The sequence below is a fragment of the Camelus ferus genome, chromosome 22 (assembly GCF_009834535.1).
Source record: "Camelus ferus isolate YT-003-E chromosome 22, BCGSAC_Cfer_1.0, whole genome shotgun sequence".
Lineage (NCBI taxonomy): Eukaryota > Metazoa > Chordata > Mammalia > Artiodactyla > Camelidae > Camelus > Camelus ferus.
In genome coordinates this window covers 16686549-16709339 of record NC_045717.1, presented here as the reverse complement: position 1 = coordinate 16709339, position 22791 = coordinate 16686549, and the positions used below count along the sequence as shown (strand labels likewise).

The window sequence follows — 22791 nt, the reverse complement described above, 5'->3', positions numbered from 1 at the left end:
TTATTTTACAGATAGACAAACTGAGGCCCACACAGCAAGCCCACGCGGGGGCTGGATTTGAAGCCAGGTCTGGGGACACAAGGGCCCGTGCGCTTAGTACCCAACAACCCCTGAGAACATCCCAGGGAGACTGAGAACTATCAGGTTGAAAACGAAAACTCATGCTGCAGCAGAGGAAACTGAGGCTCAGATCTTTCGAGTCCCAAACCAGATAGTAACTATTCAGGTGCGCCTGGTGACACAGCCAAGGTCTTAATGCAAATGTAAGTTGGACGGAAAATCAGTTGAGGAGTTGAGGGTCCCGGGAGCACTCGCCAAGAGGCAGGGCAGATTCTGAGCTCTGACACTTTCACAGCACAGACCAACGCTCCGCGTCTGGATGGAGGGAGTCGGGACCGGGCGTAACGGGCTGGCCAGCAGACTGACATTGCACTGGGCGGGTGGCTGCTGAGGGCTGGATGCACTTTGTGTCTTTAAGACCATTGGGAGGCGGGCCCAGACAGCTGACTCACGCCGGGAGCTCTCCTCCCCTTTAAGGCGCGCAGCAGGGGCGGGGCACCCCCGACGGCCCCTTTAAGGCGCTGTCCGCGTCTGCCGGCAGAAAAGCGGCTTAAAGGCGACGCGTGGCGCGATGGCGGAGGCCCCACGCGCGTGCTGGTGGCACTGGAGGCTGCTCCCGGCGCTGCTGCCGCTGCTGCTGTGGGCGCTGTCGGCTCCGTGGGGCCCGCCGGGCGCTGTCGCCTACTTCCCCGAAGAGCGCTGGAGCCCCGAGTCGCCGCTGCAGGCGCCGCGCGTGCTCATCGCACTGCTGGCGCGCAACGCGGCCCACGCGCTGCCCGCCACGCTGGGCGCGCTGGAGCGGCTGCGGCACCCGCGGGAGCGCACGGCACTCTGGTGAGCGCGGCGCCCACCGGCTCCGCATCCGGCCTGCTGCCCCCATCCCGGCGGGTCCGTGCCGCGCCCTGCCTGCTGTGTTGCCACCAGGCAGGGCCGGCCAGACCCACGCGTGCCCGCTGCCTGTTGTCCCCATCGGGCGGGCCAGACCCGCGGGCGTCTTCCTTCTTGCTTTCCCGCAGCCCCATTAGGACCGACCGGAACCGCGCTTTTGCCCGCTGTCCCCTTTAGGGTGGGTGGGGCCGCTGCCCTGCTTTCTGGCCCGCCATTAGCATATCGGCGACCATGCGTGCCGCTCTGTCTGGAACTAACCCCCAACCCACTAGGGAGCACACACAGCTTCAAAAAAGGGAAGCCTGAGGGCCTCCCCCTTCCACCCCGCCCTGGAGCGTTGCCGTGGCCCACATCACACTTACACTAACTGAAAGTCTTTCCGCTCCTGCTGCTGTATGGATCCCCGACCACCGCCTGAATCAGAACCCCTGCCTTCTGACTGGAGTTGGGGTCGGGACTGTACAGGACGGGTGACAGAGAAGGGAAAGTAGATCCTTCCTGGAAGCCGAATGGGGCAGGGCCATGAACAAATCTGACTGGTGACTTCTTGCCTCCTGCTTCACTTTCCGCAACTGGAAAATGGGGTTATTAATATAATTCTGGTTGGATTTGTCTCTTAAGATGAACCAGTTAATGAGTGTGAAGCCCTTGTGCCTGGCATCAGTGACCAGAGCTGTAGTTATTATTATCATTATTGTTGTTAATTATTGTTATGACTACTATCCTGGTTGTTGACTCAACAATTCATTTGGGAGAATAGCTCTCGGCTGCGTAGTCAAACTAGATTCCTAAATATTCCCCTTTCCTCAATCCTGGATAATCCAAGCACACAGGTGGTGCTTAAGAAATGTTTGTTGAATGAATGAATGACCACAGCCCACTCTGAGGTGGTTTAGCTCATAGGAGAGAATCATGGAAGGCAGGGCAGGGCTGTATGACATATATTTTTATTAAATCACACATATTTAGTACCAAACATTGTTATAAGATCCTAGATGCTCCCTAGTACCATATCATCTAAATGTGTTTTACAAAATTAGCTCACTTAATCCCCTCTATAGCCCAGTGAAGTGGGCTGTGTCCTCACCCTGTGTTACAGATGGGAAAACTGGGGCATGGAGCAGGGAAGCATCTGTCTTATCCCGGGCTATGCAGCTGAGACATGGGATCCCTTGTGGTCTCCCTGCCGCCTGTCTTGCCTCCGTCTCCCTAACTTCACTGACAGTCCCGCTCCATTTGCAGGGTGGCCACGGACCACAACTCAGACAAAACATCAGCAGTGCTTCGGGAATGGCTGGTGGCCGTGAAGAGTTTGTACCACTCTGTAGAGTGGCGGCCAGCCGAGGAACCCAGGTGAGCATCAGGCCTTGCCCTGACCCCCCCCCCCAGTTGGGCTCGACTATACCCCTGCTCACGCACTCTCCATGTCTCCCCATCATCCTGGGACAGACCCCATCCCCCAGCCCCTGATGTTCCAGCCCCACTCTGCAGCCTTAAGCCCGGGCTCTGATGACTCTGACCCCACCTCATCTTCACCAATGGGCCGTAATCCTCACTCCGGACCTTTGCCCCCACCGTTGGCTCCACTGGGAATTCCTTCACTCCCTGGTCTTTCTGGTGGACGCCCACTGCTTTGTTCCCTGTCTCACTCAGCCCCAGCACCAGCTCTGCTGCTTAGCTACCCCATGAGCCCCAGGCAATGTGGACTCTTGTTTCCTTTCACTCTTTCAGAATTTATTTCTGTTCCCACCCACTGCCCAGATCAGGTTAGGAGTCTGGGAGGACAAGCTTTAAGTTTTCTTCTGCTCTGTATCTTCTTTCCCAGTGGCTCCCCCTCGCCCTTGGGGATGTCCTTGCAAGGCAGTAGAGGCCCCTTCCCCCTTCTCCAAACTTTCTTCCTCTCTGGGCTTTTGCACATGCCTTGCCCCCTACTGGGAACAGACCTCCCTCCTCCTGTTTTCTCCTTGCTTCCCAGCCTTCAGATCCAGCTTATACCTCCCCTCCTCCAGGAAGCCCTCTCTGACTAACTCACATGCAGCCAGCTTGGGCCCTCTCTGGGCTCCCACAGTGCCCTGGGCTTCCCACATCATAGCTGCCTCTCCACAGGTCCTACCCAGACGAGGAGGGCCCCAAACACTGGTCTGACTCACGCTATGAGCACGTCATGAAGTTGCGCCAGGCAGCCCTGAAATCAGCCAGGGACATGTGGGCCGATTACATTCTGGTGAGTTTCTCAGCCAGCCAGCCCATGGATCCCAGCAGAACGTCTGGGGTGTCCAAGGGAAGGCGGAGCAGTGGGATATGGAGACCAGCCTTAACCCCATTTTCCAGTGGGGAAAACTAAAGCTCTGAGAGAGGGAGTGAGTTGTCAGAGGTGACACAACTGGTTAGTAGAGGAGCTGGGATTTGATCCCGGGTCACCTGGGCTCTTAATCATCAAGAGGAAACGGGCTTTTGTGTCCCAAGCCAACCCCTGTGGTTGGACACTTGGGTCACTTCCACTTTGATCACCACCACCAGTGATGCAAGATCTCAGCGCGGGTCACCCTGAGAAGCAGGAGGATTGAGGCAGGGGCATGGGGATGTTAGCGACACTGAGATGCTGAGCCCTGACTTTCACTTCCTCCTCCTGGGCCCCTGGGGAGAAGGGGCCGGTTGAGGTTTGGAAACAATAATTTTGGGATACGTGCCCACAGGTCATGAGTCTTCTGTGGGCTCCATCAACAAGTCCCCTTGACCTGGGCGTGGGGAGGGCATTGACAGCTGGGCGTGGCTTCAGGTGGGCCTGGCTCACCATGGAGGTCGAAAGCCTGCCACCTCTGCCTTTGTGGTCCAGTTGTCATTGTCGCTTCTCTTTATAAGATCATCAGTTGTTGGATATAGGGCCTGCCCTAATCTAGTGTGACCCCGGGTTAATTTACATCTTAATTACATCAGTAAAGACCCTATTTCTAAATAAGGTCAGTCACAGGCACCAGGGGTTAGGATTTCAACATGTCTTTTGTGGGCAGGACTACCATTCGGCCCACAACAGATGGCATCACCAGGGGAAGGGAACGAGTGAGCCAGGGTCGGAGCTGCCCTTAGGAGGAGGCCCTAACAGAGATCAGAAGGAGCGAAGGAGCTAGCCTTACTAGGGGCTGGGGACCAGTGTCAGAGGCAGAGGGAAAAGATCAGGGAGCCAGCTTGGGGCATTCAAGGACTAGCGAGGAGGCCAGCATAGCCAGAGTGGAGCAATGGAGGGGGAGATGCTGAAGTGGTGGGTGGGGACCAGACTCTGCAGGCTGAGGGAGGGATGTGGCTTTTACTCCGAGGGTAATGGGGAGCCATGGAGGGTGTGTGAGCCTGGAAGGACTCAGTTCTGATTCTGGATTTTCAGAAGCTCCTGTTGCTGCTGTGGGGCGCAGGGCCTGTCAGGGGCAGCAGGAGGCCAGGGTGGGAGTCTGGATGGAGCTGTGGGTTCCAGATGCATTCTGAGGCCAAGAGGACAGGCCCTGCTGGATGTGTGGGTACCAGAAGGACCTCATACCCTGGCCTGAGCCCTGTGGGGAGGACAGAGCCATTTCCTGGGAGGAGGAAGGATGGAACAGGCTCCTCCTGGGAATCCTGTTGGTGCCTTCTCAGAGCGTTTTCTAGATGGTAAAGTGGAGACTTAGAGAGGAAACTGACAGCCTATTGGGTGAGGGCTCAGAACCTGGTGAAGCACAGAGGTGGGTCTAGAACCTCCCAGAACCATCCGGCCCAGGGCCACCTTGTCTGCCTCCTTGGGTTTTGCTTTCATGGTTGGAGATTGGCTGGTTTTCACTTTCTTCCCTCAGCAAACCTGGGTGGAACTCTAGGGTTTGGTTCACAACTCAAAGCAGCTTTTGACACACTGATCTATTTTTGTAACCGGGGACTTTGGAAATCCATATTGGAATGTGAAATTGTCTGGTGTTTTAAAATTATGATTAAGAAGACCTCTTTTTTTCTCTTTTTATGAACGCGGTGGGTGTTACTTGTAAGAAAATAGATGAGAAACAATAAGAAGCTTAGAAAAGGGAAAAAAAAGAGAAAACGACCCAAACCTTGTAATCTTACCTCTCAGAGAGACTCAGGCTTTGGCTGTGCTTTTTAATTGAGGTACAACTCACATAACATAAAATTAGCCGTTTCAAAGTGTACAGTTCAGCGACACTTAGTATGTTCATTGTGTTTTACAACCACTTCTATCTGGTTCCAAAACTAATTTCCATCAGCCTGAAAGGACACCCAGTGCCCATGAGCAGTGACTCCCTGTTCCCCTCCCCAACCCCTGACAACCACCAATCTGCTTTCTTTCCCTGTGGATTTGCCTATTCTGGACCTTTTACCTAAACAGGATCGTACACTGTGTGGTCTGACTTCTTTCACTCAGCCTGATGTTTTCAGAGTTCATCTGTGTAATAGCGTGTGTCAGGGCGTCACTCCTCTTTATGGCTGAATAGTACTCCATTGTGTGGTTGGACCTACATTTTGTTTTTCCATTCATCTGTTGGTGGCCACTTAGGTTGTTTCCACCACTTGGCTTCTGTGGATAATGCTGCTTTAAACATGATGGTCGAGTCTCTGATTCCAGTTCTCATGGTCGGTACCTGGGGTGGAATTGCTGTAATTCAGTGTTTCACTTTCTGAGGAACTGCCAGCCTGTTCTGGCTGTTTTCACTGCATGTATATTCCTAGGTCACAAATTGAAATGTCCACAGGGACGGGGCGGGGATCATAACATGACTGCAGGGCTTGTCCCAAGGGGCAGCCACCTCCCGCCTCCAGCTGGGGCTTGCAGGATGAGAAAGCCATTCCCCTGGAGAAGGCTGGAATTCTAGCTTTTGCTATTGTTTATGGCAAGTGATTCAAACGTTTCTCAAAACCCTGCATGGGTAGCAGAAAGCCTATCTATGGGCCAGACGCATTAAAAAAAAAAAGAACCCGCCTCCTGATAGTTCTGTGATATATCTTGCCCCATGTGTTTTCACATCCCAGTAGACAGGAACATCCTTACTTAGTGGTTTGCTGTGGCACTATTTTCAGTTGTTGCGGCTCATCCTGCAGCAGGACAGGGCGAGAATTTCTCTGGCTAATTCTCCACTGCTAGATTCCAGGGTCATTCCTCATTTGTATGATGAATAGCCCAGCTGTGAATATCCTGGGGTGGCCTTTCTAGAAGGTGTTGGTGACACACAGTTTGAAGGGACCAGCAGGCATCTCCTACCATGATGACCTGGTTCATGGGTTGGGGAATTTCTTTCCAGGCTGCAGCAAACAAGTTATTTTTTTTTAACCCTAACATTCAAGGTATTAAAGAGAGAGAGGGGAAAAAAGCCTTATTAAAGAGCCCATCTTTATGAATTTTTATTGGCAGTTAACTCACATAGGAAAAGGTGTGTTCCTCCTGGTCCCTCCCCGCAGAGGTAGATTCCGCCCCAGCCATCCTCCTCACTCAACCAGCACTGCCCGTCTTAAAAGTTCCCACAAATGGAGCCACACATGGTGCGTCTGGTGTCATTTCTGGTGCCTCACCAGCGCTCTGTCTGTGGGATTGAGGAACCCACGTGTATTGCTGTGTGGTCCGTCCCTTCTCTTGCCATGCAGTGTATTTCATTGTGTGAATGTAACCCCACCGGTTACTAAGGGCAGAGCTGTCCGTTGAGGAGCCAGGTGGCATCCTGGGTCGCATGTGCTATTCCAGGTTCCCCAGAGCCCCAGGACTCTTGCCTCTGCCCCAGCTGTTCCAAGCTGTGGCCTAGCCCGGTTTACTCCGGTGGTGGCCCATGCTGACATGTGTTGGGTGTTTTGCAGTTTGTAGACGCGGACAACCTGATCCTCAACCCTGACATGCTGACCCTGCTCATCGCTGAAAACAAGACGGTGGTGGCCCCCATGCTGGATTCCCGGGCTGCGTACTCCAACTTCTGGTGTGGGATGACTTCCCAGGTCAGGGGGCTGCCAGGGTAGGGCAGGGGCCTGAGGGTGGTGGGGGCTGAGCCGAGCAGGTCAGGGCTGGGGCTGGAGTCTAACTTCTCATCTCACTGCCTCCTTGTGAACATTAAATAAACACCATTGTGCTAATCCTTAAAGAGCCCCTAGAGATGGGATCTCCATTGTGTGCTCTTCCTTCCTAATCCCTCCCATCTTCACCCCTGTTACTGAGGCAGAAACACAGAGAGGAAGGGACTTCCCTAAGCAAACATAGCTAGGGGTGGTGGTACCAGGACGGGGCTTCAGACATGGCTTCAGGCAGATGTGCAAACAACATTCCTCTTCTATGCCTTGGAAGGCTTCACTTTCAGACTCCTGGGGAATGATCCCAGTAGCATTCAGCCAAAGTCCACTCTGATTGAGCCTTGTCCAGTCTCCTCCTACTCCTGAACCAATTACTGAAGCCAGGAAAATGCCAGGCTCTGATTATCCCACCCCAGGGTTGAGGGTGGGGTTGCAGGCAAAGCCAAGGGGAGTGACGGGTGAGTGCTGGAGCGGGGCTGTGCCAGGGGAAGGGGGCTGGGTGGCTAGAGCCTGGACGCTGACCCAATCTGTCTCTTCTTATCTTTTTGTTTTGAATTGATGTGTAATTCACAAAATATAAAATTCACCATTTTAAAGTGAATAATTCAGTGGTTTCTATATTTTTAGTTTTGTCATCTTATATGCTAAAAATTCCAATTTGTAAAGGCTATGAGAAAGAGAGAGGACAACTCTAGATTGTTCCAGAAGCTTTTAAAACCTGTCTTCTAAAAGACCCCCCCCCCCACTTATTGGAAGTCACGCTTCTGATGTTTAATTTTTAAAATCAAAAAATCTCAAATGTCCAGTCCCTTTTTCAGCTTTTTAATTTCTTTTCTCAAATGCTGCCTTTCTGATCAGAAGTGTTGAGCTGGGTCCGCGAGTTACTTTCCCTGTGTTTCTCTGCCATTGCACAGCGACTGAGGCTCTAGGGTTGGAGACTGGCCTTGCCCAGGGCCCCGTGCTCAGGGAATGCCCACTGCACCCAGAAGCTGGCACTCAGGCCTTACTCTCCGAGGTGTTCCATGCCTCCCATTGACCCTGGGCCTCCAGCTTCACTTTTGGGAACCCCCATGCAGAACTCCGCCCCTCTCCTCACAGGGCTACTACAAGCGCACACCCGCCTACATCCCCATCCGCAAGCGGGACCGCCGGGGCTGCTTTGCAGTTCCCATGGTGCACTCAACCTTCCTGATTGACCTGCGGAAGGCGGCATCCAGGAACTTGGCATTCTACCCTCCCCATCCCGACTACACCTGGTCCTTCGATGACATCATTGTTTTTGCCTTCTCCTGCAAACAGGCAGGTGAGCCCACGGGATTTGCCATCACGGGATGTCTGTCTGGTTGTTTGGGACCAGTGCTGGGCCCACAGAAACTTCATAGTACCAGAACTGCAGGCTGCAGGGATGACTTCAGGTGTAGCTGTATCCAGGTGTTCAAATGATGTCCCCAGGACCCATTGTCTCTCCAGCCGTGGCTTTGCTGGGTGGCTTCACTCCCCAGATCTTTAAGATCTACTTATTGAAGATTATTTCCATCTTGATATTTTCCTGTATTCTCCCAATTATCTGTAGTTGAGCATAATTGTTTCCTAATTGTATAATTAGAGGGAAAAAACTTTAAAGAGAAAGAAAATAATAGCCATATATTGAACTGTCATTTATTTTAAACCACAGGTCAACAAACTATGGCCTATGGGCCAAATCTGGCTCACCATCTGTTTTCATACGGCCATGAGCTAAGAATGTCTTTTGGGTTCCTGGACCCAGTTCCTGTCTCTGTGTTCTTGGCAGGTTGGGGGTGGGGGAGGGTGTTCCCCATACCAGCAAGCAATTCTCAGACACCAGCAGGGTATCTGAGAATTCGCCTCAATTCTAACTCCATTCTGACTCTTATCTACTAGGAGATAGCATCAGATTCCACAAATTAAAGGCTCAGTCCTACAAAACTGCCCCCTCCTCCCAACTTCAGATGCCGATGCCGGTCACAGGTCCAGGTTCTCATCTGTGATTCTGAGCAAATGGCTGTAAGTCAGAAGTTTCCGTGACTCCTTCCTTGGGTTCTACTAAATTGCTAGAGCAGCTCACAGAACTCAGGAAACCCATTTACTCACTAGATGACTGTTTATTATAAAAGGATATAACTCAGGAACAACCCGAAGGAAGAGATGCACAGGGCAAGATGTGTGGGAAGGGGTACGGAGCTTCTGTGCCCTCCGTGGGCATGTTGTTAAGCTCCCAGCACTTCCACGTGGTTACCAACCCAGAAATTCTCCAAATCCCATCCTTTTGGGTATTTATGGAGGCTTTGTGACATAGGCACAGTTGATCAACTCATTGGCCATTGGTGATTGATCAGCCTCCAGCCCTCTCCCCTCCCCAGAGGTCAGGGGTGTGGGACTGAAAGTTTCAACCCTCTAATCTCCTGGTTGATTCTCCTGACAACCAACCCCCATCTTTAGTGTGTTCCAAAAGTCACCTTACTAACATAAGAAGCACCGTTCAGCTCTCATCACTTAGGAAATTCCAAGGATTTTGGGAGCTGTGAGCCAAGAACTGTGGATAAAGACCAAATATATATGAGAAATAAGCTACAATATCACAGAATGGTTTTCCCAGTTTTAAATGGTTAGAAAAAAATGAAAAGAAGAACAGTATCTTGTGATACCTGAAAATTACATGAAATTCAAATTTCAGTGCCCGTAGATGAAGTTTTATTGGTACTCAGCTATGCCTACTAATTTAAGTATCATTTATGGCTGTGTTCACATTCCCAAGGCAGAACTGAGTCATTGAGACAGAACTGTTTGGCCCACAAGCCTAAATATTTACCAGCTGGCCCTTTCATGAAAATTATTTTCATTGAGTTTTTCACTTGGAAAAAAGATCCACACTCATAAAAATTGAAGCCATTTGGAAAAGGGCACACACAGACAGAGGTAACGTTACTAACTTTTTGTCCAGCTGCATCTCCTTTTTGTGCATAAATGTGTATCTTTAAAAAAATTAATTTCTTCTAATTGAAGTATAGTTGATTTACAATGTTGTGTTAGTTTCAGATGTACAGCAAAGTGATTCATATATATATATGTATGTATATTCTTTTTCAGATTCTTTTCCATTGTAGGTTATTATAGGATATTTAATATAGTTCCCTGTGCTACACAATAGGTTCTTGTTGTTTGTCTCTATTATATACAGTAATGTGTAAATGATAAACATGCATCTTTGCCATTCACCTGCTGTTTTGAGATTTGCTTTTTCATGGAATCCTGCAGGGACTGAGTCAGTACCAGTGCCAGACATTTGTTAACAGTTATGGAGTTTTTTTTATCATCCTGCCTGGCACTGTGAACCCCTGTTCTGGCTCCAGTTCCCAGGTGAAACACTGAGGGATCTCTGCCGGTTGCTGGGAACAGCTGGACCCATTTATGCTCCGGCCCCACACTGGGATGTGAGACTCATGCTGCTGTTTGGAGGTTGCCTCTGCTTCCTTATTGCTCTGTTTGTAATTTCAATTGTTGTTTCCTTGGCCCCAGAGGTCCAGATGTACGTCTGCAACAAAGAGGTGTACGGCTTCCTGCCGGTGCCGCTGCGGGCACACAGCACCCTCCAGGACGAGGCCGAGAGCTTCATGCACGTGCAGCTGGAAGTCATGGGTGAGACTGCCTGTTCCACCCTGGGAGGGCTGGGTCGCCTCCCTTTTCCTGCTGTCTTGCATCTATCAATGAACCGTGACTGAGTGCCTGCTGGGTGCCAGTCTCTTTGCCGGGAACTGGAAACCTGGCCTGAACAGGTGGACAGTTGTCCCTGCTCTGACAGAGTTCTGGCTTGCAAGCAACTGTGCACAGTATGCTTGGGGAAGTCAGGGTGGGCTTTCCAGCAGATGTGGTGTTAAGATGTAGGCTGAATAGAAGTTCACCAGAAGAATGATTGCAGCCAGAGGGAGCAGCACGTGCAAAACCCAGGAGGCTGGAGGGGCTGTGAACTCAGGAGACAGGCGAGGTCAGCATGGCAGAAGTGGGGCTGCTGAGTGGGCAGGGCTGGTAGGCAGAGCCAGGGCAGGGGCCTCAGACACTGGGCTGAGGAGCGGGCCTTTTCCCCAGAGCCAGTCACAGCCAGAGTGGGTGTGGGAGCAGGGAGGACCTCAAGTGTCACTGAATGCCACTTCATGTGCATGGCAGCCTCTGGGACACAGCCACTTCGGCCCTTTTCCTTATCCATGCCGTGCCAAACCCCAGCCCCACAATTGTTTGTTTAATATTCAGCTTAAAAGGACACTTTTTTCACTTGAATACTTTTATGCTATTCTGTTCTGTTCTATTCTATTCGTTTTATTCTGTTTTATTTTATTTAAATGGAGGTACTGGGGATTGAACCCAGGACCCTGTGCATGCTAAGCATGTGCTCTACCGCTGAGCTATACCCTGCCCCCCTCCATTTATTTTAAAAAGGAAACTACATATTTTTTTTTTACTAAAGTTGCAAGCTCATGTCTTCCTAATACATATACAAATAAATCCATAAACTATTAAACTAGCAGCTGTCCCTGTGATGGTCCCTGAGATGGACTGAGTGCACAGGGCTCAGCTGCCATTGATGGTTGTCTGAAGAGGGGGCTTCTCCTGCCCTGGGTGAGGGTCTCTGGAGCAACCGGATGGTGGTACAGCGTCCTCTTCTTTGGGGGCCTGGCCCTGGGCTGACCACCCACATCCCTGTGAAGGCCTGTGAAGCAGCACGGCCATCCCTCCCACTGCACAAACAAGAGAAGCTTGGAGACCCAGGCTTCTGCCCTGGGGCTCAGTTTCCCACTCTTCTCTGTTTCTAGAGGGCTCTGCCTATGGCTCCCCCTTGTGGCTGAAGATAAAATGACACCCTTCCCTCTTGGTTTTGAGGGGGCTTTGGGGGCCTTTTGAGGTGACATTTGGAAACTGCAAGGCCACCAGGGTGAAGACCCCCCCATGACACCCACGTGTCTGTTGCATGTAGATGCCCGGGCCCAGCCCAGCAACCCCACCAGGCCATAGTCACAAGAGGTGGGTTTCTGCTTGTTGCCAACTCCCACGGGCGACTGGACCCTGAGAGGCCTCTCCATGGTTGTTGTGGTTTTCTCCTCATTTAAATTTTCACGTGTATTTCAGTTGTTATTTCTGGTCAGGAAGCCATGCTGCTGTTATAAACTCAAACACACAGGCATGAATATTTTCCCGTTTCTCAAGGGCCAGAGCAAAGCCCATAACACAGACAGAAGGAGGGTCTGGAGGTTCCAGATATCTGTGTAGATCCTTCCTTTACACTCCAAGAGCAAACCGCCTTTCCTCTCCACCTGCATGTCAGTTCCTGGTCCCCAGCAGTGCATGTGATTTTTCATGCGTTCAAAACCCTTTCATATGATGAAATCTCAAACTTACCGAAAAACTCAGAGCGATGCCCTCTGCGTATGGGGAATCCAGCAACTTGCTCCCTTCCCTACCTGCTCACGACCTGTGGGGTGTCTTTCCCAGTCAGCCCTGTAAACCCAGCTGAGGATTTATCTTCTTCTTTGAGTTTCAGCACTCACAGTAGTGACAGGTCATGTGTGTGCAACCTGCTGATTGTTTGTATTTTTTGTGTATTATTTTTTGAAATTGGAGTATTGTGGATTTACAATTAGTTTCAGGTGTACAGCATAGTGACTCAATTACATATATATATATATATATATATATATATATATATATATATACACACACACACACACACACACACATACTTTTTCATTATAGGTCATTACAAGATAGTGAATATAGTTCCCTACGCTGTACAGTAGGGCCTTGTTGTTTGTCTTGATTGTTTGTAAATCCTTGTCTCCAGACACAGGCCAGACCCTGGCCCTCCCCGGGGCCCCCCACTGCCCTGATTCCACCAGCTGACGGGTCGTTCCCGTCTTGCGCTTCACGTCCCTGGCATCGCACAGCGTGCTGCTCTAGTGCAGGGTCTTCCGCTCAGCATCCCCGTCTGCGCTGTGCTGCTGTGTGTGACTGTGGCTTGTCCCCTTGTCTTGCTGCATGATATTCTGCGTAGATGTTCAGCCATAGATTTATTCACTCTTGGCTGTGTCATATGTCACTTTACCGGTCTTCTCCTGTGGGGCATGGAGGGCACTTCCTGTTTTTCTCAGCATTGCCTTGAGTTTCCCATGCACTCTTGTGAGAGAGTTCTAGACCTGCGTCAGTGGGTGCAAAGTTAGGAAATATCCACAAGATTTCCCGTACTTCTTAAGACCAGTTGCAAAATCATGGGTCTCTAAGACCATGCTCAGGTTTGATGATTTACTAGAAGGACTCAGAACTCACTGGAAGCTGTTATATTCACAGTTACAGTTTATCATAGCAAAAGGATTCAAATTAAAATCAAAGGGTAAAGGTGCCTGGGGCAGCATCCAGGAGAGTTTCAAGCAAAGAGCTTCCAGTTGTCCCTTCCCGGTGGAGTCACGTGGACAAGTGCTTGCTTCTCCCAGCACGAGTGTGTGACAACACACATGGTGTACTGCCAACCAGGGATGCTCCCTGAGCCTCTACGTCCAGGGTTTTCACTGGGACTCACACATGCAGACGCAGCAGACTGCCGCGTGGCTGACCTCCATCTCCAGCCCTTGCAGCTGATACCAAGTAGCCCAAGACCCCCACTCTAAATCATACTGCTGGCATAGATACCCAGTGTGGCCCAAGGCCTGAGATAAACAAAGACACTTTCCAGGTAGGACATTCCAAGGGCTTCAACGTCCCTGGAGCTAGAAGCAAAAGCCAGACCCCTCTCTCTTTTTTTCAGTTGAAGTTTAGTTGATGTACAATGTTGTATTACTTTCTGATGTACAGCATAGTGATTCAGTTTTTTTTATATATATCTATCTCTATGTATATATGTATATGTATATATATTCTTTTTTCATTATGGGTTGTTGCAAGATATTGAATATAGTTCCCTGTGCTATACATTAGGACCTTGTTGTTTATCTATTTATATATAGTAATATATATCTGTTAATCCCAGACTCTTAATTTATTCCTCCCCCATCTTTCCCCTTTGGTAACCGTAAGTTTGTTTTCTACGTCTGTGAGTCTGTTTCTGTTTTGTAAATAAGTTCATTTGTGTCATTTTTTAAGATTACATATATAAGTGATATATGATACTTGTCTTTCTCTATCTGACTTACTTCACTTAGTATGCTAATTTCTAGATCCACTCATGTTGCTACAAATTATTTCATTATTTTTTATAGCTGAGTAGTATTCCATTGTATAAATATGTCAATCATCTTTACCCAGTCATCTGTCGGTGGACATTTAGGTTGCTTCCATGTCTTGGCTATTGTAAATGGTGCTGCTGTGAACATTGGGGTGCATGTATCTTTTTGAATTAGAATTTTCTCTGGATATATGCCCAGGAGTGGGATTGCTGGATCATAGGGTAACTCTATTTTTAGTTTTTAAAGGAATCTCCATACTGTTTTCCACAGTGGCTGCACCAAATTACATTCCCACCAACAGTCTAGGAGGGTTCCCTTTACTCCACCTTCTCTGGCATTTATCATTTGTGGATGTTTTAATGATGGCCATTCTGACTGGTGTGAGGTGATACCTCAGTGTAATTTTGATTTTCATTTTTCTGATAATTAGCAATATTAAACATCTTTTCATGTGCCGGTTAGGCCAGACCTCTCTTGGGTCAAGTTCAATTCTTCACCTGACGGTGGGTCTAGGGGAGTTACATTTTTAGAATCGTTGTGCCATGGCTCTCTGGAGAGGCTGCACTGTGTTGCTCCTTCTGGACCCTAATATGCTCCATTTTCCCAGAACTGGTAAGAAAGGGTGACAAGACCCCCAGCCTGCACAAGCAGGTCCTTTCACCCTCCACACCCCAAGGGGGCAGGCAGAGACTGAGAGAGAGAGGGAAAGGGCATCTGGGATTTGAACCTGGGGCCTCAGCTCTCAAAGCCTTGCTCTTGGGTCCCAGGCTCCCCTGAGGAGGGAAGGGGGTGGTCAGGAGCTGTGAAGGGCCCTGGATAGGAGGAAAGCCCCAGTGACAGCGTCCCTGGGGAAGGCCCAGGTGGCGAGGTGGGAGGGGCCAGGTTGGCTCTGGGCCTCACCCAGGCCTCTCCCAGACAGAGGGGCCTGTGTCTGTTCTGCTAGCTCACACGGGGCCTTTGTTCTTGGGGAGACGGATGCCACACTCCCCATCATGCTGGGCTTTTCTGGGCCAGCCTGGCAGACAGCCTGGAGCCTCACCAGGTCATAGCCCCCTGTGGATCTGATCCTTCTGTGGGAAGCCATCAGAGAAGTGCCCAGACAGGGCCCGGGGATGTGGTCTGAGCACTGTGCACAGCATCTAAAAGAGGAGCAGTCACGACCACCCTGAAATTCCTGGCGTACCTTGGCTGGTAGACATGTCCCTCCAGGCACGTGGCCGTCTTCTCCCTGTGTGTCTTCACACCGTCTTCCTTCTTTGTGTGTCTCTGTATCCAAATGACCCATTTTTATAAGGGCCCCGGTCATATTGATTAGGGCCCACCCTACACTGACCTCATTTGAATTTGATCACCTCTGTGAAGGTCCTATTTCTAAATAAAGGCACATTCTCAGGCACTGGGAGTCAGGACGCCAACATAGCTTTTCGGGGAGGACACAGTTTAACCCATAACAATGTGTGATTTCATCTTTTCATGAAATAAACGGTGTTTATTAGCCTATTTTACAAACGAGGAAAGTCACTTCTTTGCTCATTCTGTGAGCGTGTACCCAGCTCTGTGTCTGGTGCTGCGGAGCCAGTGTGAGTGGACATACCCGGTATCCATTCAAGCTCATGGGAGATGGTCAGGGAGCCGGAGAGTTAGGAGAGCAGGGTGAGGCTTTGATGGAAGCCCAGGCGCTGTGGGGGCCCAGAGGAGCTAACTGACTCAGCCTGGGGAGGTCAGGAGACTTCTCTGCCCTCCCCACCCCAAGAAGGCAACTTAGCTAAGAACTCAGGCAGGAGGAGGACGGCAGAAGGAAGGGTGTTTCAGCAAAGGTCCGGCGTGTGCAAAGGTCCGGAGGTAGGAATGGGTGATGGGGTGAGTCCAGAGTAGGGCCGACAGACAGAGTGAGTAGGAAGTGGAGGAGAGAGACTAACACTGACATTGTGGGTGGGGCTGGATCAGACAGGGTCTCCAGCACAGGCTAAGAAGTGACAGGGTGACAGGAAACCATGCTGGGGCTGGGGAGGCGACATTGGGAAGAGGCTGGAGCCTCCCACCCAGTGACCCCAGTGACCCCTTGGCATCTCTCTGCCCGGCAGTGAAGCACCCACCGGTGGAGCCCTCGCAGTTCATCTCGGTGCCCACCAAGACCCCCGACAAAATGGGCTTTGATGAGGTGGGCCGGGCTTTCCTGGGAGGTGAGGATGGGGGCAGGGGCCAGCCCAGAGGGTCCAACCGAGGCTCTGGGCCACAGGTCTTCATGATCAACCTGAAGCGGCGGCAGGACCGGCGGGAACGCATGCTGCGGGCGCTGCAGGAGCAGGAGATCGAGTGCCGGCTGGTGGAGGCTGTGGATGGCAAGTGAGTCTGGGCCCGGTGGGGGAGGGGCGGCTCCGTGTGTGGGTGTAGACCACGCTGGTGGGGGTGCTGGAGGGACTGGGAGTCTGACCCTGCCAGGGGTGCTGGCAGGTCTGCGCATGCGCGTAATCCACGCCCTGGCAGGCCTGGCCATGTTGGGTCCCTGCGGGGGTGCCAGTGGTGAAAGAGGGAGGGGAGCACTAATGGTGGAATCCCAGGCAGAAAGCATCTTCCACTGACCCCCTCCTTCCTCGTGCAGAGCCATGAACACCAGCCAGGTGGAGGCACTGGGCATCCAGATGCTGCCCGGTTACCGGGACCCCTATCACGGGCGGCCCCTCACCAAGGGCGAGCTGGGCTGCTTCCTCAGCCACTATAACATCTGGAAGGAGGTGGGTCCTGCAAGGGGGCAGGGCCCTCCTCCGCCTACTTAACAGCTCGTGTGAGGGAATCGCCGGCATCCCAGGCAGGCTTCCAGAAATGCAGCAGGACACAGGGCCTGACTTCAGTGAATGCATCACCTGAAGCCTGGAGGGGGCAGCTGCTGTCCTTCCCCTGTGCAGATGTGGAGACCGAGTCTGGGGAGCCATGAACCTGGCTTTCAAAAGAGGTGGGGTCCAAGGCTGCTTCAGGCCCGGCCACTGTCAAATACCTAGAGCCTGGGCTCCATGCTCAAAGCTTACTAGTAGGAATAACAGCCATGTTGACGTTAACTAATGCAGACCCCACCTGGTTGTACCTCATTAGCCCCAGAGGCTCATCAGATACCTTTGGAGGAAGAGACTGTGATGGGCAAGGATGCCAGGCTGGGATTTGAACCTGGGACTATCAGGCGTGAGGCTAGATGGGGAATTTGGCATTTGAGGTGACAGGTGCCCAGCCAGGTTGCCCTCCTTTTCTGAGACTCATCATGGAGGGTGTGGGGCAGAGGTTGTGGTGTCCAGGTGGCCCTGGAGCCAGGGGGTACTTCGGTTCAAGTCTAGCCCTGCCTCTGAGAGGGGTGAGCTCTGTGAACAAGGAAGTCACTTCCCAATCTGAGGCTATTTCCCCAGATGATGGAGTCACAGCTTCACGGTCAGTTGTGAAGATGCTCAGGTTAATTCATCCAGGGAATATTTGCCAAGCACTTAATTTGAGCCTCGCCTAGTGCTGGTGCTGGGGACACACAACAGCCACCCAGACAGACCCAGCCCCCACAGGGGGCCCACAGTCCTGGGAAGTAGGGAGTCTGATGATAAACCACAGAGAAATGAACAATGAAATAAGTGAGAGACACCTACTTGAGAGGCCCCAGGGTTATGAATTACCCTTAACTAGCAGCTTTGGCTGATGGTCATGGAGGACCTCTTGGGTGGGTGACATTTGAGTTGAGGCCTGAAGGGTGAGAGGGAGTCTGCCCGCTACTGTCTGGGGGGAGGGTGCTCTGTGTCAAAGGCACGGCACAGGCTCAGGCCCTGGGGTGGGAAGGAGCAGCTGGGCTGAGGCTGCCAGGCGGCAGGGAGGAGGCTTTGGCCGGGAGATAGATCCGAACTTGGAGGGGGCAGTGTTTGCTTTTCTTCTGGTGCCCCAGAGCTTTTTAGCAGAACTGACTTCAGGGGCACGCCTGGCCTTGGTTTCTCTAAGATCTCAGTGGGTCCTCTCCTGTCAGGTTGTGGACCGTGGGCTGCAGAAATCACTCGTGTTTGAGGACGATTTGCGCTTCGAGATCTTCTTCAAGAGGCGCCTGATGAACCTTATGCGGGATGTGGAGCGGGAGGATCTGGACTGGGACCTCATGTGAGTGGGGCCTGGGTGGGGCCAGAACTCAGCGGTGTGGCCTAGAGCCTCTAGGTCTGAGGGCCTTTGCAGGTTAATAGGGAGCTTGGCAGGAGGACTTATTCTTGCCTTGGAAGTCTAGGGACCTGGCAAAAGCTGCAGGCTCCTTCAGGCTTGGAGCCTGTAGGGGTGGAAAGTATGGCTGAGATTTGACCAGGAAGCCTGTGGGCGTGGCTAAGGAATTTGGGGGCGTGGTCTGGGGTGGGTGTGTTCGTGGCTTGGGAGTGAGGCCAGAAGCCTTGGGGCTTGATGAAGCTCAGACTCAGGACTGTGCTAGTAATATGAATAGTCACTGCACCCCTTCCTTCCTGACCACTCGCCATATCCCCTCACCTTCCTGCCTGACCCCCAGCTCTCAACCCACAGCAGCTTCCCTCTCAGCCCTGGTCTCCTGCCTGTGGCCCAGCCTCAGAGAATGTCCAGGCATCCTGCCCTCCCCAGCTGCAGGATCCTGCCCACATCCTCCTGAGGGCCCTCAAAAAACCCACTCTCCTCCTTGCAGGCCCCCGACCCCTGTGGTCCTACTGTTCCCTGGTCTAGTCACACCAGCCTCCTCATTGCTCCAGATCCCCGCGCGACCCCCCGACCAGGGCCTGACGGGCTCACTCCATCCCTGACTTTCTGGGTTAGCATTCTTGGGCGGGCGGGCAAGTGGAAGGAAGGTGACGGACCCTCCATCCTGCACCCCAGCTACGTGGGCCGGAAGCGGATGCAGGTGGAGCAACCCGAGAAGGCTGTGCCCCACGTGAGGAACCTGGTAGAGGCCGACTACTCGTACTGGACACTGGCCTATGTGATCTCCCTGCAAGGCGCCCGCAAGCTGCTGGCTGCTGGGCCGCTCTCCAAGATGCTGCCTGTAGACGAGTTCCTGCCGGTCATGTTCGACAAGCACCCAGTGTGAGCGGGGCTCGCGGGGGCAGGCGGGCTGGACTCTGGCTGTGTAGATGTCCTGGGAGGAGGCGAGAGGCTCGCGGCTCCCGGGGAGGTGTCTTTTCCTCTGCTCGCTTCTTCCTTCATGTGTCCCGCCGCCGCCCACTGCTGTCTCCATCTGTCCCTCCGCCGCCCACTTCTCCCTCCATCTGGCCCTTCCCCTGACCCACTGCTGCCCCCGCGCCCTCCTCCCCTGCAGGTCCGAGTACAAGGCCCACTTCTCTCCCCGCGACCTGCGTGCCTTCTCCGTGGAGCCCCTGCTCATCTACCCGACGCACTACACGGGGGACGATGGATACGTGAGCGACACGGAGACCTCGGTCGTGTGGAACAACGAGCATGTCAAGACCGACTGGGACCGGGCCAAATCGCAGAAGATGCGGGAGCAGCAGGCCCTGAGCCGCGAGGCCAAGAACTCAGATGTGCTCCAGTCCCCGCTGGACAGCGCTGCCCGGGACGAGCTCTGAGAGCTCTGAGGGGCGGTGGCCCAGAAGCCAAAGCAGCCATCACAGGCTGGCCGGGGACAGCGGGGCCCTTGTGGATCCCCGGCAGGCCGCAGAGGACTCCCCTCACAGCGCGGTATCCAGCCGGCTCTTGCTCAGCAGTCACCTGCACGCAGGCAGCATTAATGGAGCTCCTACTGTATGCCAGGAACAGGTGGATTGGGTGGGAACAATTCATCTCCTTGCACGCCCTTCATGTGTTCCGGCAGTGAATGAGGCATAATTATTCCCTCCATCAGTGATTGATCCAGTCATCACGCATTATTGATCCCCCATCAAGAATCAGGCATTAGCGATCCCCATTCACTGTTTGAATTCATTTGAGTATTTATTGAGTTCCTGCTGTATGCTGGGCACCATCCTGGGCTCTGGGAACATTGAGATCAAGTTTCTTCCATTTCTCCAAATACATATTGAGTACCCACTGTGCCTGGTACTCAAGACACAAAAGTTATTATTGACTCGGTGCACCTATGGAGTGCCTGCTGTGTGCTGGGAGCTGAGCTTGGTGCTAGAGATGAAGATAAACAAGGTGCTTTTCACTCTTTAATTGGTTTCTCCCCACACACATCCAGAGAGCACCTCCTGTGTGCCAGGCCCTTGGGACACAAAACAGGATGACAGCTGTTCCATCAGCGTGTGATCACCCACAGGTGTGCTGGGCCACAGAGATGAACTAGATGAGTCCTTTCACTTCTTCACGCAGTAAGCATTTATTGGGTACCTACTGTGTGCCTGACCTCACAGACTCCCGGTGGGGTTGTCAGAATTGGTTTCCTCATCCCCTGCCCCTTTCACACAAGCTGTGTGCAGACAACATCCCCAGAGGTGGCTCTTTCCTCCCCAGGGGCAGCCATGAGTTCCAGCAACCACATGTCCTCGTGTAAGCCCCCCTAGATCCAGCCCCCCTGGAGGGGGCGAGGGGTGAAGCTTCGGGCGGGGTCTCCCACGCTCACCTCTGGTCCCAGTTGCTTGACCACCCTGCCCTGCATCTCAGGTGTGGTTTCTGCCTGCTTGATGGCTTTCCTCTGTCCAAGCTTCTGGTGGGATCATGTGTTTGGGGCTTGGTGTGGGCTGAGCTGCACTGGGGCACTACCCCCAGCCTGGGCAGGACATCCCTTAGAACAGGCTGGAGGACTCACTGTGCCTTCAGCCTGAAACGAATGTCGGAGCTGGCCAGCAGTGCTTCACTCTCTGAAGGATAACTGCTGTCCAGGTCTGGTCCTGGATAACTTGCTTATTTTTGTATTAAATGTTCCTGGTTGGTTTTCACGTACATCCGTGTTGTCTTCTTGGTCTGATGCTCTGCGCACTACCTGTGCCCTGCCTACACGCCCCTGCCTCCCCGCCCCATTCAGGCCAAGATGTGCAAGGAAACCAGGTGCTGGAGAGAAGCCAGCTGGTGGAGGGAGTGTGGGGTGAGGATGGAGTGACAGCCCAGTGTCCCAGCCTGCCCCAGAAAACATCCCCAAAATAGCCCAGGGACGACAGATGGTCAGCCTCTATCCTGCGGGGTCAATTGCAGGATTGTCTCAGATGACAGAATGAGGAAAGGGGCTATCATAGTTTGGAGTCCCCAGAAAACAGACCTCACGATGAGTGCTTCAGTGATCCAAGAAGCAACTCCAGGAAGCTCGGATGGGGGCTGGCCCATGAGGCAGAGGAAAGCCGCCCTGCAGGGGGCGCCAGTGAGCAATTAATGGCAACACTTGGGGACCTCCAGGGACAGCCTAGAGCACACACTTCTGAGTGGTCCCACCTCAGGGGTGAGGGAGAGGGGCATTTATCTACTATGCCCAACAGCATTTGAATTTCCTGGGTCAAATACCTAAGGATTCTCAGGATTCTTAAACCCTTAGTGTAAAATCCGAGGCTTTTACAAAATAACAGATGGTGTGTGATCCTTATGAAGAAATGAGAACAAACAGCTAAGCAAACCGAAAAAGCAAATTTAAATCCCACATACTCAGAGACAACAACTCTTAACATTTTGGAAAAATCTTTCAGTCTGACCCATTTGCATGGTACAAATACATATACGTGTTTTTAAAAGCAGATTCATGTTGCATAAACTCAGCTACAACATGCTTTTTTTTTCTTCCACATAACACATTTAAATTTCATAAACGGATCAATATTGTACCTGTTTTTCCAGCAATTTTCTTTTTAAATTTAACACCGTATTGTGGACATCCTAATCCACGCAGATGGCTACCAGCTCTTTTTGGATCGTTACACACAATGTACCGTAGTCAGGGTGGACTAGCGTTTACTTGACATTCCTGATTTAAGACTATCACAACCTGGCAGTGAACAACAGCATTATATATCTTTCCTACTGGAAGTTTTTATTTCAGTTGATTCAGTTGCTACGGGTGGGATCACTGGGCTAACAGAAAGGCGCACTTGAAGCTTCGGTAGAGGCTGCCATATTTACTCTTCTTGTTAAACCCTAACTATTGATCATGTCTCTACCAGGGTGGATGATCTGAGTTTATTAACCAGTCCCCTCTCATAGAACATTGCAGTGCTTTCTCATGTGTCACAATTACATGTGATGTTTCCAAATCTTATTTTAACCTAGTGGATCTCAACTGGGGATGATTTTGTCCCTCCGGGACATTTGGCCATATCTGGAGACGTTTCTGATTGTCATGAGGGAGTGGGAGCTACTGGCATCTAGTGGACAGACGCTAAACACCCTGCAGTGCACAGGGTGTCCCCGTAACGAAGAATGATCTGACCCCAAAAGTCCACAGTGCCGAGGTGGAAAATCCCTACACCCAATTCTCTAGAAGGGTCTTCTTCGTGGCATAAGGTGAAGTTTCCTTTGCTACGAAATGTTTCTGATTAAAACATAGATTCTCAGGCTCTACCTCCAGACAGAAGATGTCAGAAGCTTGGAGGTGGTACCCAGGGATCTGAGTTTTATTTCGATGCCCCCACCCAGTTATCTAACTCTGAGATCTCCTTTGTTCTCCGAATCTCTGGGAGGACCACTTCCT

The 22791-nt window shown here is 51.9% G+C and overlaps 1 protein-coding gene across 1 annotated transcript; it reads left to right on the top strand.

Annotated features, from left to right (window-relative positions):
• The first annotated feature begins 548 nt into the window (after positions 1-548).
• Positions 549-21062, top strand: COLGALT1 (collagen beta(1-O)galactosyltransferase 1). Its single transcript, XM_032465305.1, has 12 exons — positions 549-894; positions 2191-2301; positions 3055-3172; positions 6766-6900; positions 8068-8272; positions 10507-10626; positions 16280-16356; positions 16435-16541; positions 16798-16930; positions 18187-18314; positions 19044-19250; positions 19483-21062. The coding sequence occupies exons 1-12, from the start codon at positions 632-634 to the stop codon at positions 19748-19750; spliced, it is 1872 nt and encodes a 623-aa protein (XP_032321196.1). The 5' UTR covers positions 549-631; the 3' UTR covers positions 19751-21062.
• Positions 21063-22791: the final 1729 nt, after the last annotated feature.

Bases quoted from the DNA above. Each gene is read 5' to 3' on its own strand.
- COLGALT1 (XM_032465305.1), top strand. From the start codon at position 632: ATGGCGGAGGCCCCACGCGCGTGCTGGTGGCACTGGAGGCTGCTCCCG. The intron at 16,542-16,797 runs GTGAGTCTGGGC...TTCCTCGTGCAG, and splicing joins GTGGAGGCTGTGGATGGCAA to AGCCATGAACACCAGCCAGG. The intron at 18,315-19,043 runs GTGAGTGGGGCC...CCTGCACCCCAG, and splicing joins GATCTGGACTGGGACCTCAT to CTACGTGGGCCGGAAGCGGA.